Source organism: Lissotriton helveticus, chromosome 9 (genome assembly GCF_964261635.1).
Source record: "Lissotriton helveticus chromosome 9, aLisHel1.1, whole genome shotgun sequence".
Taxonomy (NCBI): Eukaryota; Metazoa; Chordata; class Amphibia; order Caudata; family Salamandridae; genus Lissotriton; species Lissotriton helveticus.
Genome location: NC_136070.1, coordinates 961,194,121 through 961,207,086, shown reverse-complemented (window position 1 = coordinate 961,207,086; position 12,966 = coordinate 961,194,121). Strand labels below are relative to the sequence as shown.

General features: G+C 40.2%; 1 protein-coding gene across 2 annotated transcripts in view; it reads right to left on the bottom strand.

Moving 5' to 3' along the window:
• Window positions 1-12,966, bottom strand: part of MST1R (macrophage stimulating 1 receptor) — a 410,648-nt gene that overhangs the window by 14,188 nt on the left and 383,494 nt on the right. For both annotated transcript variants that reach the window (XM_078661246.1, XM_078661247.1), the window contains 4 exons: window positions 10,808-10,894; window positions 10,225-10,425; window positions 8,143-8,223; window positions 569-750 (listed from right to left, as the gene is read on the bottom strand). In XM_078661246.1, the coding sequence (XP_078517372.1) occupies window positions 569-750; window positions 8,143-8,223; window positions 10,225-10,425; window positions 10,808-10,894 (551 nt within the window). The remainder of the gene's footprint in view (window positions 1-568; window positions 751-8,142; window positions 8,224-10,224; window positions 10,426-10,807; window positions 10,895-12,966) is intronic.

Below are 12,966 nucleotides of genomic sequence, written 5' to 3'. Positions count from 1 at the left end.
ACTTGTACCCAAGGTTATATTCCTGCCTTGCAATGTTCTGTATAAATGAGTGAAAATATTTATGATGATTAAACAGGCCTTTGTAGGGGTCTTAGCATACAACCAGAGATCAAAATTCACAAAGATGCGCTTGATATAGCTAATAGTGCTTTACATAGAATGTTTATTAGCCAGCCATGGGGTGCTACAGGCAGAACAATTTAATATGAAATAGTTTGTGATGTAGGCCACATTGTAATGTTTGCTAACCTTAGGTTTGAGCCAGCTATAGATAAATACCTTTGAAAGACATCAGGCAGGGTTTGCTGATAGTCTTGTGGGCAACAGTCGTGTATAAAGGGGTTCAATACCCTAGGCCACAGCCAGCGTTAGAGACGTTAGTTAAATTAATTTGTGGAGAGTTAGGGCAGCTTGGAATCCTCATCTCATATCTGCAGACCTCATCTCGTATCTGCAGAAAGGACCCTTCTGTCTGAGATTGCCCATCTGCAAAATCATATCTTTCGTTCAAAAAGTTTAACATAACAATTTGGTCTTGAAGACTGCCGGCTTTAGCTTTAATACTTACTCGTTCTTCGGAGCGGATGAAGTGCCGGAGATCACCATGCATCATGAATGGCAGGACTACCAGGGGCAAACCCTCCCGGGGAATTAAGATCCCAATTAGCGAGAGCACATGGTGGTGATGGAAGCTCTTCATGATAATGCCCTCTCTCAGGAACTCTTCGACTTCCTCCACATCTGTGATCCCTGCAAGAAAAGGAAAATGTAGTCTAGGGTGGCAAATGTAAGCAGGAAATGAAATTAAATGAAATTAAATGAAAGAGGCTTTTATATAGCGCATGGCTACCCGGAGGCATCCCAGAGCTGCAGCGGGTGCTAGAGGGGGAGAGGCTTTATGGGAATAGACAAATTTTCAGTTGTCTGCGGAATGTCAGATGGTTTGATTCCTGGATAGGGAGAGGTAGGGACTTCCAGAGCTTAGCAGCATTGTAAGAGAAAAGGCGGCCGCCTGTTCTGGCATTCAGGAGGCAAAATTGAGCAAACATAGGCCCCTAGAAGCCAAGTGGCTAGGACGATATGAGGGCACTAAAAAGCTTTCATCACCCCTTTGTGGCCTTCTTATGAAGATTATAGACAGGTGGCTCAAAAAAGAAGGTTAAGGAGCAAGACTACAAGAGAAGCAAGGATTCAAGAGGCTTACAGTTCAAATACACAGAGAAGTTAGCACAAAAGTTCACTACCATGACCTTTTATTTTTGCTGTGGAAATCACAAAGAATAATTCATAAATGGGCAGATTCCTACATCATACGAGGCTTCTATCAAATGTCACTATCTAAATGTTCGTTTAATTGTTGATGTAAAGAGTATTTGGGGGAAAGGCACCCCGGTGGTCGCAATAAAGTGCACAAATAGAGGTGCAGTGGTTTTACCAATCAAAATAAAAGTATCGCTGGTGATAACCATAATTGTAAAAAAAAAATGTTTTAAATGTAGCAATGGTATCTTCGTAATTGGGCAAAGGTGATAGGGCTCTTGGCAACAGGCTTCTCAATTTTCCACATACATCCTCACCGATTCCTATTACTCCCCTCATCTGTGTCTGGGTGTATGTGTAATGCTACACATGAACAACTGCAGTCCTATATAATTGTATGGTTCCGTGGTTGATGCTCCACGTATCTACCACACACACAATTTGTCATGTAACCCACTTACCTACCTACACATGCTTCTGGTAAAATAACCAATAATAACTCTCACATATGCTCACTGTCATTAGTAAACTCATGGGACGTCACAGGCAGCTGAGCCAGTCTTCTTCCTCTGAACATACCGAGTTACAAGAAGGTGCAAACTCGATATGGTAACTAAGTAAATATATGCAGATTTGAATGCACCCCCCCCCCCACACACACAATATTTTCCTGCTTGAAGTCCTGCTTCAGCACCGAACCAAGTGCACAAAGACAAGCTCAAAGCACATCTGCGAGCCACACACCACACCAGCATTCTTCCCAACCACACCACCCTTTAACAATACTCACCCAAACATGCATAACAAACTCGACTATCTGGAGTGCAACTTACACTTGCCAGGGGATGCAACAAAATAAAGCAATACAATAATTCAAACTACTACAGTTCCAATACCATACTTATATTTTATGTAAATAAAATGCTTGCATTTCTTCCCAAAAATGTAAGAACCTAACGTTTTTCATAGAAAAATATTCCTGAATAAACCCTAAATGTTTGCTTTACCACTATTCACACTGCATCTGAAACAGAATGTTCAGTCAGGGTAAAGTGGAGTATAGAAACGGACTTAACATACATATGTCTTCCACAACCACTACGCTTCACGGTAATAAATCAAGTGCTGACTGTGTGTGATTCAGTCCTGGAATCACGAGTCCAATCTGAAAATGAAATGCTTTGTGGAAAGCTCCTTAGCTGTTTGGAGAGAAATGGAATTGGTTTCCAGAAGGCGCCGTTCTATTAATACACTTTCTGCATTTCAGTTCGTCTGTTCAATTTGCCACAAGCAAACATTTCTATAAATCAACGCCGCAACGGTTTCAATAATGCACCGAGGACGCGTCTGTAAACAGGCTCACATGCGTGTCAGGGGAAATTGAGAAGCAGGCGTGAAGCGACGCCGAGTGGATGAATGCGTGGATGACGGACAGGGTCCTCGTCAGAAACAAATTCCAAGACACGCCAAGGCCAGTGGCTTAACAAAGGCCCCCGCAGTGCGGGGGAGACCTCAGCGCAGTGCACTGCTGGTCTGAGAGCTCCCGAGTGAGACCTGAAGGGGGGTGGCTCCATGTGCTTTGGAGAGGGGGGGGGTGCTCAATTTTCGTTACGTCACTAGCCAAGGCCATGGAAGTAGGACTATTAGTAAGCAACCAGTGCAAGCAGAGAAGGTCGAGCGCATTTGGACATCAAAGGCACACGGTCGGTAACACAAAGATATTGGGTTTTCTCCTCTTCGCTTACTATTCTTTTCACCAGTTTTATAAAGCGCGTGGCTACCTGAAATTAGGCTGCCCAGCGCTATCAAAGAAGTTAGAGAGAGCATGGAAACTAAGAGAAAAGACACATCTTTAATTTTGTTCCTGAAAATCATGATATTGTCCTCCATCCTAAGATTAATGGGCAGAGCATTTCAAAGCTTGGGGGCAAGGTAAGTTGTAAAGTGTGAGATGGCCATTTCAATAGCACATTGTATATGTGTATTTTGTGGTAATCGCACTGTGAAACTAAAGTATGGGTTCCATTTTAAATTTGCCGATGACTGTCTGGGTTAAAACATGGTTAGGCTCGTGAAGCTGGGCCATGTGCATCTCCCGAACCAGAGATACCCTCATAACAGATCTCTCGTGTACAGGCTCCCTCCAGTCCATTATTTTATCAATTTCTCACATGGTCTGTATAGCACAGAACAGTGCATTTTGGCAACAATTGCATACATCTGCATAAGATACAGTATTCATGTACTACGACATGCTCCCTCAGAACGACATTGAGAAACAAGCATCAGCAAAGTCAATATAGCTCACCTATGCTTTGTGGAATCTAAAGTGCCAGCATTCGATCAGCATATGAAGTGGATTTTCCTTTTTAGTTCTAGTACAGTCTCCATTCTCCTATTGTAAATTAATCTTCTCTCTACACTGATTTGGAAATGTGATTGTTCGCTAACATCCATTTATCTCATTGTGAACTTATATTTTATACTCAACTTAAATCTCCTATTGTAGGCCTAATGTCATGAGCAAAATGTACCGACCCCCGAATATCGGATGGGGCATGTACTATTACAAAAATCCAAAAATGTCAATAAGCGAGTTTCTGAATGAGTTGGATGGCTCAATTTTGCTTAGATGGGTCCTGGGCTACAGTTAAGCGAAGTGAAGGTTAGCTTGATGTAGCCATCAGAAACACAGTGTCGTTATGAACCATTCTGTCACTAATATATGGTCTTGCAGAACTCCTAGTCTACAGCATCACTAATCTAGGACGAGGAAAGGGAAAATACATGAAGTGATTTACTATGCTGCAAGATAGTTATAATTACTTGCCTAGAAGAATGGTGCCCTCCAATACTCTATCATAAGAAACTCTATGTAAAGAATGGCAATGCCCCTCTGGACACTGGACTTTATTCTTAAAACTTTTTGAGAATCTAAGATTAACTGGTGTGCTTCAACAAAAAAATGTGTACTAAAGTCCTATTTCCAAGTCCCAGAAATGGCAGACTTAGCCTTTGCAAATGGAATTTGCTAATATAGATACCATAGTACTGATTCCAGTCTGCGGAATTTCCACATTCAAAAATCTACATTAAGAGGCAGGTTTTTTAGCGTTTCTGGATCACAGGCGCTGGAAGTAGGGCTGTGGGAAGTACTACAGACCACCAAAATAACCATGCTGAAGGTCAGAAGGTGCCTGAGCTATAAAGATCCCTGCCAAATTTTGTTTTTATTTTGTCACTTTTGCTGTGATTTCAAAGACAAGGGTTAAATGTCAGGATATGTCTTCTGACAAATTGCTGCTTATACTTTTAACCGGAAGTTGGTGATTTACTTTTCTTTCTCTGACTGCAAAGTGAGAATATATTGCTGGGGTATAGGAGCTGAGAAAGGAAAGGCTGCAGGATGTCTATTTTTTCTAACACACAACAACATTTAAATAGCTATAAATTAACAGTAGAAATATTTCAAAATTTATCAGCAGTTAGAAAAGCACAAATGCAGCACATTTTTGTTTTTTTGCAATTCTGAAGTGCGATGGAAACAAAGATTTTAATAATATCAAACCAAGACACTTTACTTCGTAATGCACAAATGACAAACGCATGCAGACATCCCACACATTATTTATGGTGTGTGCCCTACATAGTTGTATCTGTAAAACTGTGCCTCTGTGCACATTTCTTGGCAATTTAAACGGGAACAATTATTGTCTAACTGACAGTGAACTATTGCACCATGCTTTAGAAATATATTTTCGACAGTGTGCCCCAAAGTGCACCACAGACTACACATCACACGTTTACTCCCCCGCCCCCTCTGCTGAATGGGTGTGGCTCACTTGTTCTTTGTGTGCCTCTTGTATTTTTCAAAATCCCTATTACTTCAGTGAAGTAACATTTCTAGCAGCATCCCTACTCTAAAATGTGTTCCTGCACCACTATTGTGAGTAAGTCAACCTGCAATTGTAGGTGCACAGGACAAAACCTTATGTTAATGGGCATCGACCAACAATCCAAAAGAGAACGCCTCAGATTTTTTTTTTGTATTATTGTAAATTGTGCATACTGTGTGATCTTTAAGTTTGACATTCATAAAACACAAGATAGACCACACAAGTTACTTCTTGATACTGACTCTATTAGGAAAGCAAAGGTAAGGTTCTAGGGGTTACCCAGGATTTTAAGTGAGAAGAGTTGCGTCTTCAGAGATGTTTGGTACTTAAGGTAATCTTTTATGGCTTTTAGTTTGAGGTCTTTCCGCATTTGATGGTATGATCTAATCCCATTGCACATGAACTCCATATGGGTTAGTACACCATGAGAATCATCTTGCACCTAAAGTAGTGTGCATCAAAAATAATGTGGTCAACAGATGAATAATACCATCTTTAAAGGATTTTCTGAAAGCGAAATTCATTTAACTGGGAAAGCAGGAACAACTGCGACCTGGTCATGGTGAGGGTAGAGGGAGGATAAGAAAGGCTATTATGGGTCTTGCACGAGACCAAATAGAAAAGAGAGGTCCCTGCCCTAGGGTAGGAGGCTTAGCATCCACATTTGAAGACAGAGTGTAACCCATGTGTCTGGCTGACAGTACAAAACTAGAAAGCATAACATGGAGTAATGTCAGAAAGGGATGCAACGGCACTACTGGGATTTTAAGGGCTTAGAGAGTGGGAAGGACCTACGTGGGATGGGAAATCTACAATATAGCCTCAAAGGGTGTGAAGGGAGAAGAGTCACGGATGGAAAGCAAAGGGGAGAAGGAAAAAGCATCTAGATCTGATCTGAAAAAGGGGGAACTACTTGCTTAGTGAGGAACTGGAGGGTGAGATATTTTAATATGGGGTAAAACAAAACCTCTGTGGAAAGGGAATAAATAATATCAGAATTATTCAACTATAGGAGGTGTAATCAAAATGTAGAACGGTCATAAACTTAGGAAAACATTGAATGACTTGTTAAAAGACAACACAAATTTGGATCAGTCTAAAATGGCAACACTACAGAATAAGGCACATTTCGAATGTTCAGAATTTCAGCTTTATTTTGCTGAACAGTGAATAAGAAGGGTGGATATCAGGGTGTACAAGCAGCTGTTTATCGAGAGGGTATTCATTAGATACTGCTGCTCAGGAACTCCATTTTATATATATTTCTTATTTTGCAGTTTCCGATACTGCAAAAATGTTGTGGCCAAAGCCGGGAGTAAAAAAAGTTGTCTTTGATTTCAACGATTAATTTAGGTTTTGAGCCTTTCTACGGAGAGTACATGCCAAAACGTCAGTAGTGTACAGATGAAATAATTTGGTTTTTAGATTTGCAGCTTGTTGGACAATGGGTGATCTGGATTGAGAAGCAGGAAAGGTCTAACAAGTGGATGCCACTGCAGATGGTGGGGAAAAGTTAAAATTATCAAAATTAGGCAACTACATTTGAATTAAACAGCACATCTCTAAAGAGGCTTAAATAGTCTCAGGCATATAACTGGCTTGCTGCAAGGAAATATTTCTCCTGTGAGTGTGGAGTTTGTTTCTAAAATTGCTTCAACCGGATGAGGTTTAGGATTACACTGCACGGCGTCACTGTATTGAATCTCGGAAAACATGTTAAATGGAGTCTCCATTTGTCCAGGAGTTTCAGTTTGCGTCCACTTGGGGATGATTGACTGAAAAGAATGGCAGATTGAGGTCAACTCTGTTGGATTCAATCCCAAATTGGTTGTATAAAACGTTGACACAAATGCCTTAATTGTTGGTAGTAATAAAAGGATTTTCATACAAGTCACAAAGCATGTAGATTTATTCCCAAGAGAAATTGATATATAGCAGAGCTCAAAACTCAGGACTCAGGACTCAGGCCATTGTGACTCTAAAGTCACTTTCTTAGAAGGCTGAAAGTGTATCCCGAGACTGGGAATGATATTTAGAAGTTGTGGAATTAGGTTCAAGTGGAAATAGTCTCAACTGATTAAGACAAACAGTAAATGCACCAACAAGCTTTTGGTGGACAGGTGAGTGAGTGTGTGCATTAGTGATCATTTGCACAGAGTAAGCCTAACTTTCTATAGCTAGGCAATCCGGAAACCATTCTGTAAGACTGTTGAGAACTTGGCAGAGTTTACACTACTATTCTTCAATAACTGACATATGAACGTGGCTAAAAGTATGGCATTTGAAAGGTCAAGTGTTAATTATTTTCTGATCAAAAAATATCAGTTTTAAAAAGAGATCAAAATAAGAGGATACAAGTATAATCATTAACTACCAATCCGTTGAAGCAAAAAGAATAGAGCACATCTTAAATTGTATAAACTCAAGAAGTGTCCTGGTGTCCAGTAATCCATCTGTGATCGCAGAACATGGATCGCTGCTGAGGAGGGAATTTGGAAATTAGCTTTGAAGCAGGTGTTGGAATTTTATAAGCCTATTAATGGTAGCAGACATGCACCATGACCATCCTTCTACGTCACATTATCTTATCATGGTTCTTCAAATTTCAGCCTCAACATTTCAGGATAGTTACAGAAAGTGACTATACACATTAACTCTGTATTGTGAAAGCAACCTTCCCTTTCTTTTGGTGCCATTCAACTGCTCTCAGCATTGAGAGTCTCATGATACAAACCTTAATAGTAATGTCAGGGCCAAAGTGAAAACAATATTAACCATTAAAATTTAGGTGAATTTTATATGCATTAAGTTATGGTTCCTAAACCCATCACATAACTTATTTATAGGCCATTAAAATGTGGCTTACAGTATATAGCATTAAATGATTACTACAAGCAGACTGTTCTGCAATGGCGAACAACCTCTGTCCCAGTGTTCACTCACAGAACAAATACAATAAAGAAACTCCAAGCCCTGGCAAACTTACTGTTTAACGATTTGACAGCACAGTGGACTTCTTTCTGGGATGCATCGATGTAGGTACCATGATAAACACTCCCAAAATGACCTACAAAAATGAACAGTGATTAGTCAATGAACATATTTTGTTTGGTTTCAGTTACAATTGATATTAAGGCAATCGCTCTTGCAAATAAATGCACAAAACTATTTTCTGCAAGCTCCTTCTGGAATTATAATATCCTGAAGATCAGTAAGCCATAACAACTACACACTCCCGCAATCGCCAGAGATACTTTAAATGACACTCTTTTTTTTTTAATCTACTTTTATTAATATGTAGAGGAATGTGAAAGAATAAGTATGCTCTTAAGACACACTGGCACCTTGCCCATACGCTTCTTAAATGCAATATCTACAAATGCACTTAAAGGCACCTAACAATTCACTGCCGGGTGAACGGGGATGGATAAGATTGCCCTCTAATTTCTTTTTCACTTTTTGTCCCAACTGAATTTCTATGGGGATGTTGCTGCCTCAACACAGTACACCCTCCCTAAACCGATGTTGTGCTTGTACAGAAGGTGACCGTATTTGGTGCTCAGATGATTATTAAAACTGTGTGGAGTTGGAATCCAATGCATGCTATTGAGAAGGCAATATCGGGTTGTTCTTCAAAAGTGCCAGATTTAAAAGGGTCAGCCTAAGACACAGATTAAGGGTGAATATTTCAAGTGACACTTATCGCTCCATGCGTCTTTTGTGAAGACCGGGGGAGTAATCAACCAAAAACTGGTCCAATATATCCCATTGTGCATGTGAGATGTCCTTAACATACATTAATAAATGTAGATATCCCTAAAACAATCTAGATAGAGCCATACTGTTTCACACCATGTTTACTTTTATTCTTCCTTTCATGGGTATACTTCCTTCCTGGTCTACATCCAAAACTTGACGAACCAGCCATGGTTAGGTTTTACAAGTGAGAAATGATCCATCCAGTTCTAGGGGTTGAATTGAGCATTCACTTTAGTGTTGAAGGTAAGTGTAGCATAATCCTTTCCCTCATACCCTTTTGTTGCCTTAAGTATAGAATGGAACGTTTCTGGACCAGATTCGCTTGCCATGTCTGCAAGGTGCAAAGCTGCCCCATAAACACCCTGCTGATGGGGATCTCTCTTTTCAATGACAAAGACACTAAGTTCAGCGATAGGAGCAGATGGACAGCACGCAGCACAAATTGCTCAGCCTGAGGTAGAGGATTCATCTCCACAATAAAAAGGATCTTGATAGCATGAGTCAACTGCACAAAGTTCTAACACAAATTGTCCATTGCATGAAGCAATATGAACGCACAGAATTGATTCAACAGAAAATAAAATGTGTCCAAGTACTGCATGCAAAATAATATAAAGAGTTAGAATACACTGCTGAGTGTCTAAAATGTGTCCAAGTACTGCATGCAAAATAATATAAAGAGTTAGAATACACTGCTGAGTGTCTATTTGTCAACCCTATTTTCTCCATTCTCATATGCACTGCTGGAAAAGACTGATTTAAAAAAATTCCCTTCATACAGTTTTTAAAAAATGCAATCAAGTTGTTTTGTATCAATATGTTAAATCAATGTAACTGGTCAGAATTCATGAGGATCAGCTGTAATGAACATGGTGAGAAACATCAGGGGAGCACAATCAAGCCTAAATTGCTCAAACACTCAAAAGATGTTAAAAACTAATTTCAACAAAATACTTTTGTTCCTTCTGAGGTTTTGGAATAAAGTAAAAAGGAGTTATACAACTCTTTGTGATGAGTGGAAGAAACTCCAATCACGCCCATAATATGATCTCACAAGTACAATTGGATCCATAAATGTATATGAAAAGTGTTGTAGGTAATAGAGCACAAATATGAAATAAATAAAGTTATGAGCCACTGAAATAGGGACTAAAATGGGTCCTTTATATAGACATTATCAGTGTAAGACACAGTTAACCCTTGGAAAATAAGTTCTAGGCTATATGAATTCTTTGCTGTGCCACCTATTGCAATTTTAAATCTCTCCAGGATGCTACCATCTTCCCTTCCCCCCCATTCTGGAACCTACCCTTGCCGATTATCTGCTCTCTGTGCATGATCAGCCGCTCCTCAGGAATCAGCACGTCCTTCACCTCCTCCAGCAGGTCTGGACCTAGGTTGTCAAGAAGGCTGGTTGGCAACACCAGCAGCTGCATAGTGGAGCCACCACTGCTACCTGTGTAATCCACACCCCTGAAAACCATTGCCCCAGAGCCATTATTTGGGGCATCTGTTGTGGGGAGAAACATTCAAAAATTGCATTAGGCAACTAATTATTCAGTTAAGATGTTAAATAATATACACATAAAGGCAAGCTTTTTCCGATGTTTAAGAGGTTGACTGAGAAGATTCTCCACAACAGAGTACAACGTTCATATTGAATCCTTTAGTGCAGACGGCAACCAGAATACGTTTAAGAAAACGAGTCATATGGTGGAAATGTCCACATTCAGAAATCAAACCTAAAACATTGTTAAAAAATGATTTCAAAGAAGGTCACCCACCAAGGTAATGTGAGGCAATCCACAAGCAACTGCTCACTCTGCCAAAGAGAGAGAACTACTGTTTCTATAATAAATTACACAGATAGATTCTGGACAGTGTTTACTTACAGGATTCTCTATAGTTGCTGGTCACTGGGCTTAAAAGAACTCCATCGACTGTCCTACTGCTTGCAAGCCGTTCTAAGTGTAGTGTAGCTGCAACTCACACAATGGAAACAGCTAAGTTAGGCAATATTCATTCAGCAATACAAAAGGAAAGAGCAAAAGATGTCAGTGTGAGAAGAGACAATATGAGCAAGAAAGAAGTACGGGGACTAGAAGAGGAATTCAGAGAAGAAAAGGTCAAAGGAGAGATATTGACAAATGATGATGATTAAAGAGGCTGCTCATTCAAGCATGGCAGCCATCTTGGAGTTGTGTTTTGTGACAGTAAAAAAAATCATTTAAAGATGGCCACCAGGCATACACAGCATGTGCACACACACACACCAGTGGCCATCTTTCACTGATGTTTGCCATAATCTATGGCAAAAAGGAACAAGCATAGACAAAGCCAATATCTATACATCCCTTTGTCACAGGTGAGACCAACTGATTCTGCCAATGCTTGTTATACTGCGATCGTTATACTAGTGTTTGAGATTTCAGTCTACCAGTGGGATAGCTCAAGTATTAGCTCTGTCAAACGTCAACTCCAATTCATTGGTCTGTGTGAGAAATTGAGTTGTTGGTAGGGGAGGGTGGTGAAACCCTACTCAAGTAGCAGCCACAGTCCTGGTCAGGGTGAACCACAGAAATTGTAAATACAATGCACCCTGCCAAAAGGGCAGTTTAGAGCCTACCCTAATGGGTGACTGATATGTATTAAAAACGAAGGTTTATGCCTTGCAAAAAATTTATTTTGCCAGGTCAAAATGGAAGTTTTAAAAGTGCACACACAGTCTACAATGGCATGTCTGAGACATGTTTATAAAGGGTGCTTGCGCGGGTGGCAAAATAAGTGCTGCAGGCCCACTAGCAGCATTTAATTTACAGGCCCTGGGTACATGTAGTACTACTTTACTCAGGATTTACAAGTAAATTAAATGTACCAGTTGGGTGTACGTCAATTTTACCCCATTTAAAGGAGAGTGCACAAGCACTTTAGAACTGCTGGGAAGTGGTAAAGTTCTAAAAGCCAACAAAAATGGGTTCAGAAAACAAGAGGGGTGAAGGCAAAACGTTTGAGGGTGACACTGCAGAGAGGGCCAGGTTCAACCCTCGGTGGCTGACCCTCTTAACGACAGTGACTGAAAGATCGTTGGCTTAGTTTGCTGATGCCAGATTATTATTACATTTGACCACAATTTTTGTTCTTTTCAACAAATTTCTCTTTATGATTATTTTAAGGAATCCAATAGTATTGGCAGCCTATTTTGCTTAGCACCTAATATATCACTAGTTATTCCCATTTATGTATAGTTCATAAATACTTCCTGTTGGACCTGGCCCTTTTTACAGGGTTATTCCCAAACATTGTGCCTTCTTCCTCCAATTTTTTCTGACCTGTTTTTGTGGGCTTTAGGATTAAGGGCACTTTACCACTGCTAACCAGTGCTAAAGTGCATATGCTCGCTGTATAAATTGTATTGACAATTGTTTTCTCCATGATTGCCATATATGATTTACTAGTAAATCCCTAGTGCAATGCACCATGTGTGCCCAGGGCCTGTAAATCAAATGCTACTCGTTGGCGTGCAGCACTGATTGTACCACCCACATGAGTAGCCTTACAAACATGTCTCAGACCTGCCACTGAAGTGTCTGTGCAGTTTTAACATGCCATTTTGACCTGGCAAGTGCACCCACTTTCCTGTCCCAAACTTTATCATTTATTACATGTAAAGCACCCTACCCCTAAGGTATGCCAAAGGCAGCCCATTGGGCAGTGTGCCCTGTATTTAAAAGGTAGGACATGTACTGGTGTGTTTTACATGTTCCGACCGTGAAATACTACTTTTGTTTTTCACTATTGCAAAACTATTTCTCCCATAGGGTAGCATGGGGATTGCCTTGGAATATTCTGAGGGTAATGCCCCATTGATAGAGATAACAATGTGGAGTTTGGGGTCTCTGGACTCACAATTTAAAAGAACATATTTTGGCGAAGTTGGTTTTTAAATTGCATGTTTGAAAATGCCACTGTTAGAAAGTGGGCATTTTCGTGCTTAACCATTCTGTGGCTCTGCCTGTCTGTAGAATCCATGTCTGGATAAGGATGACACTTG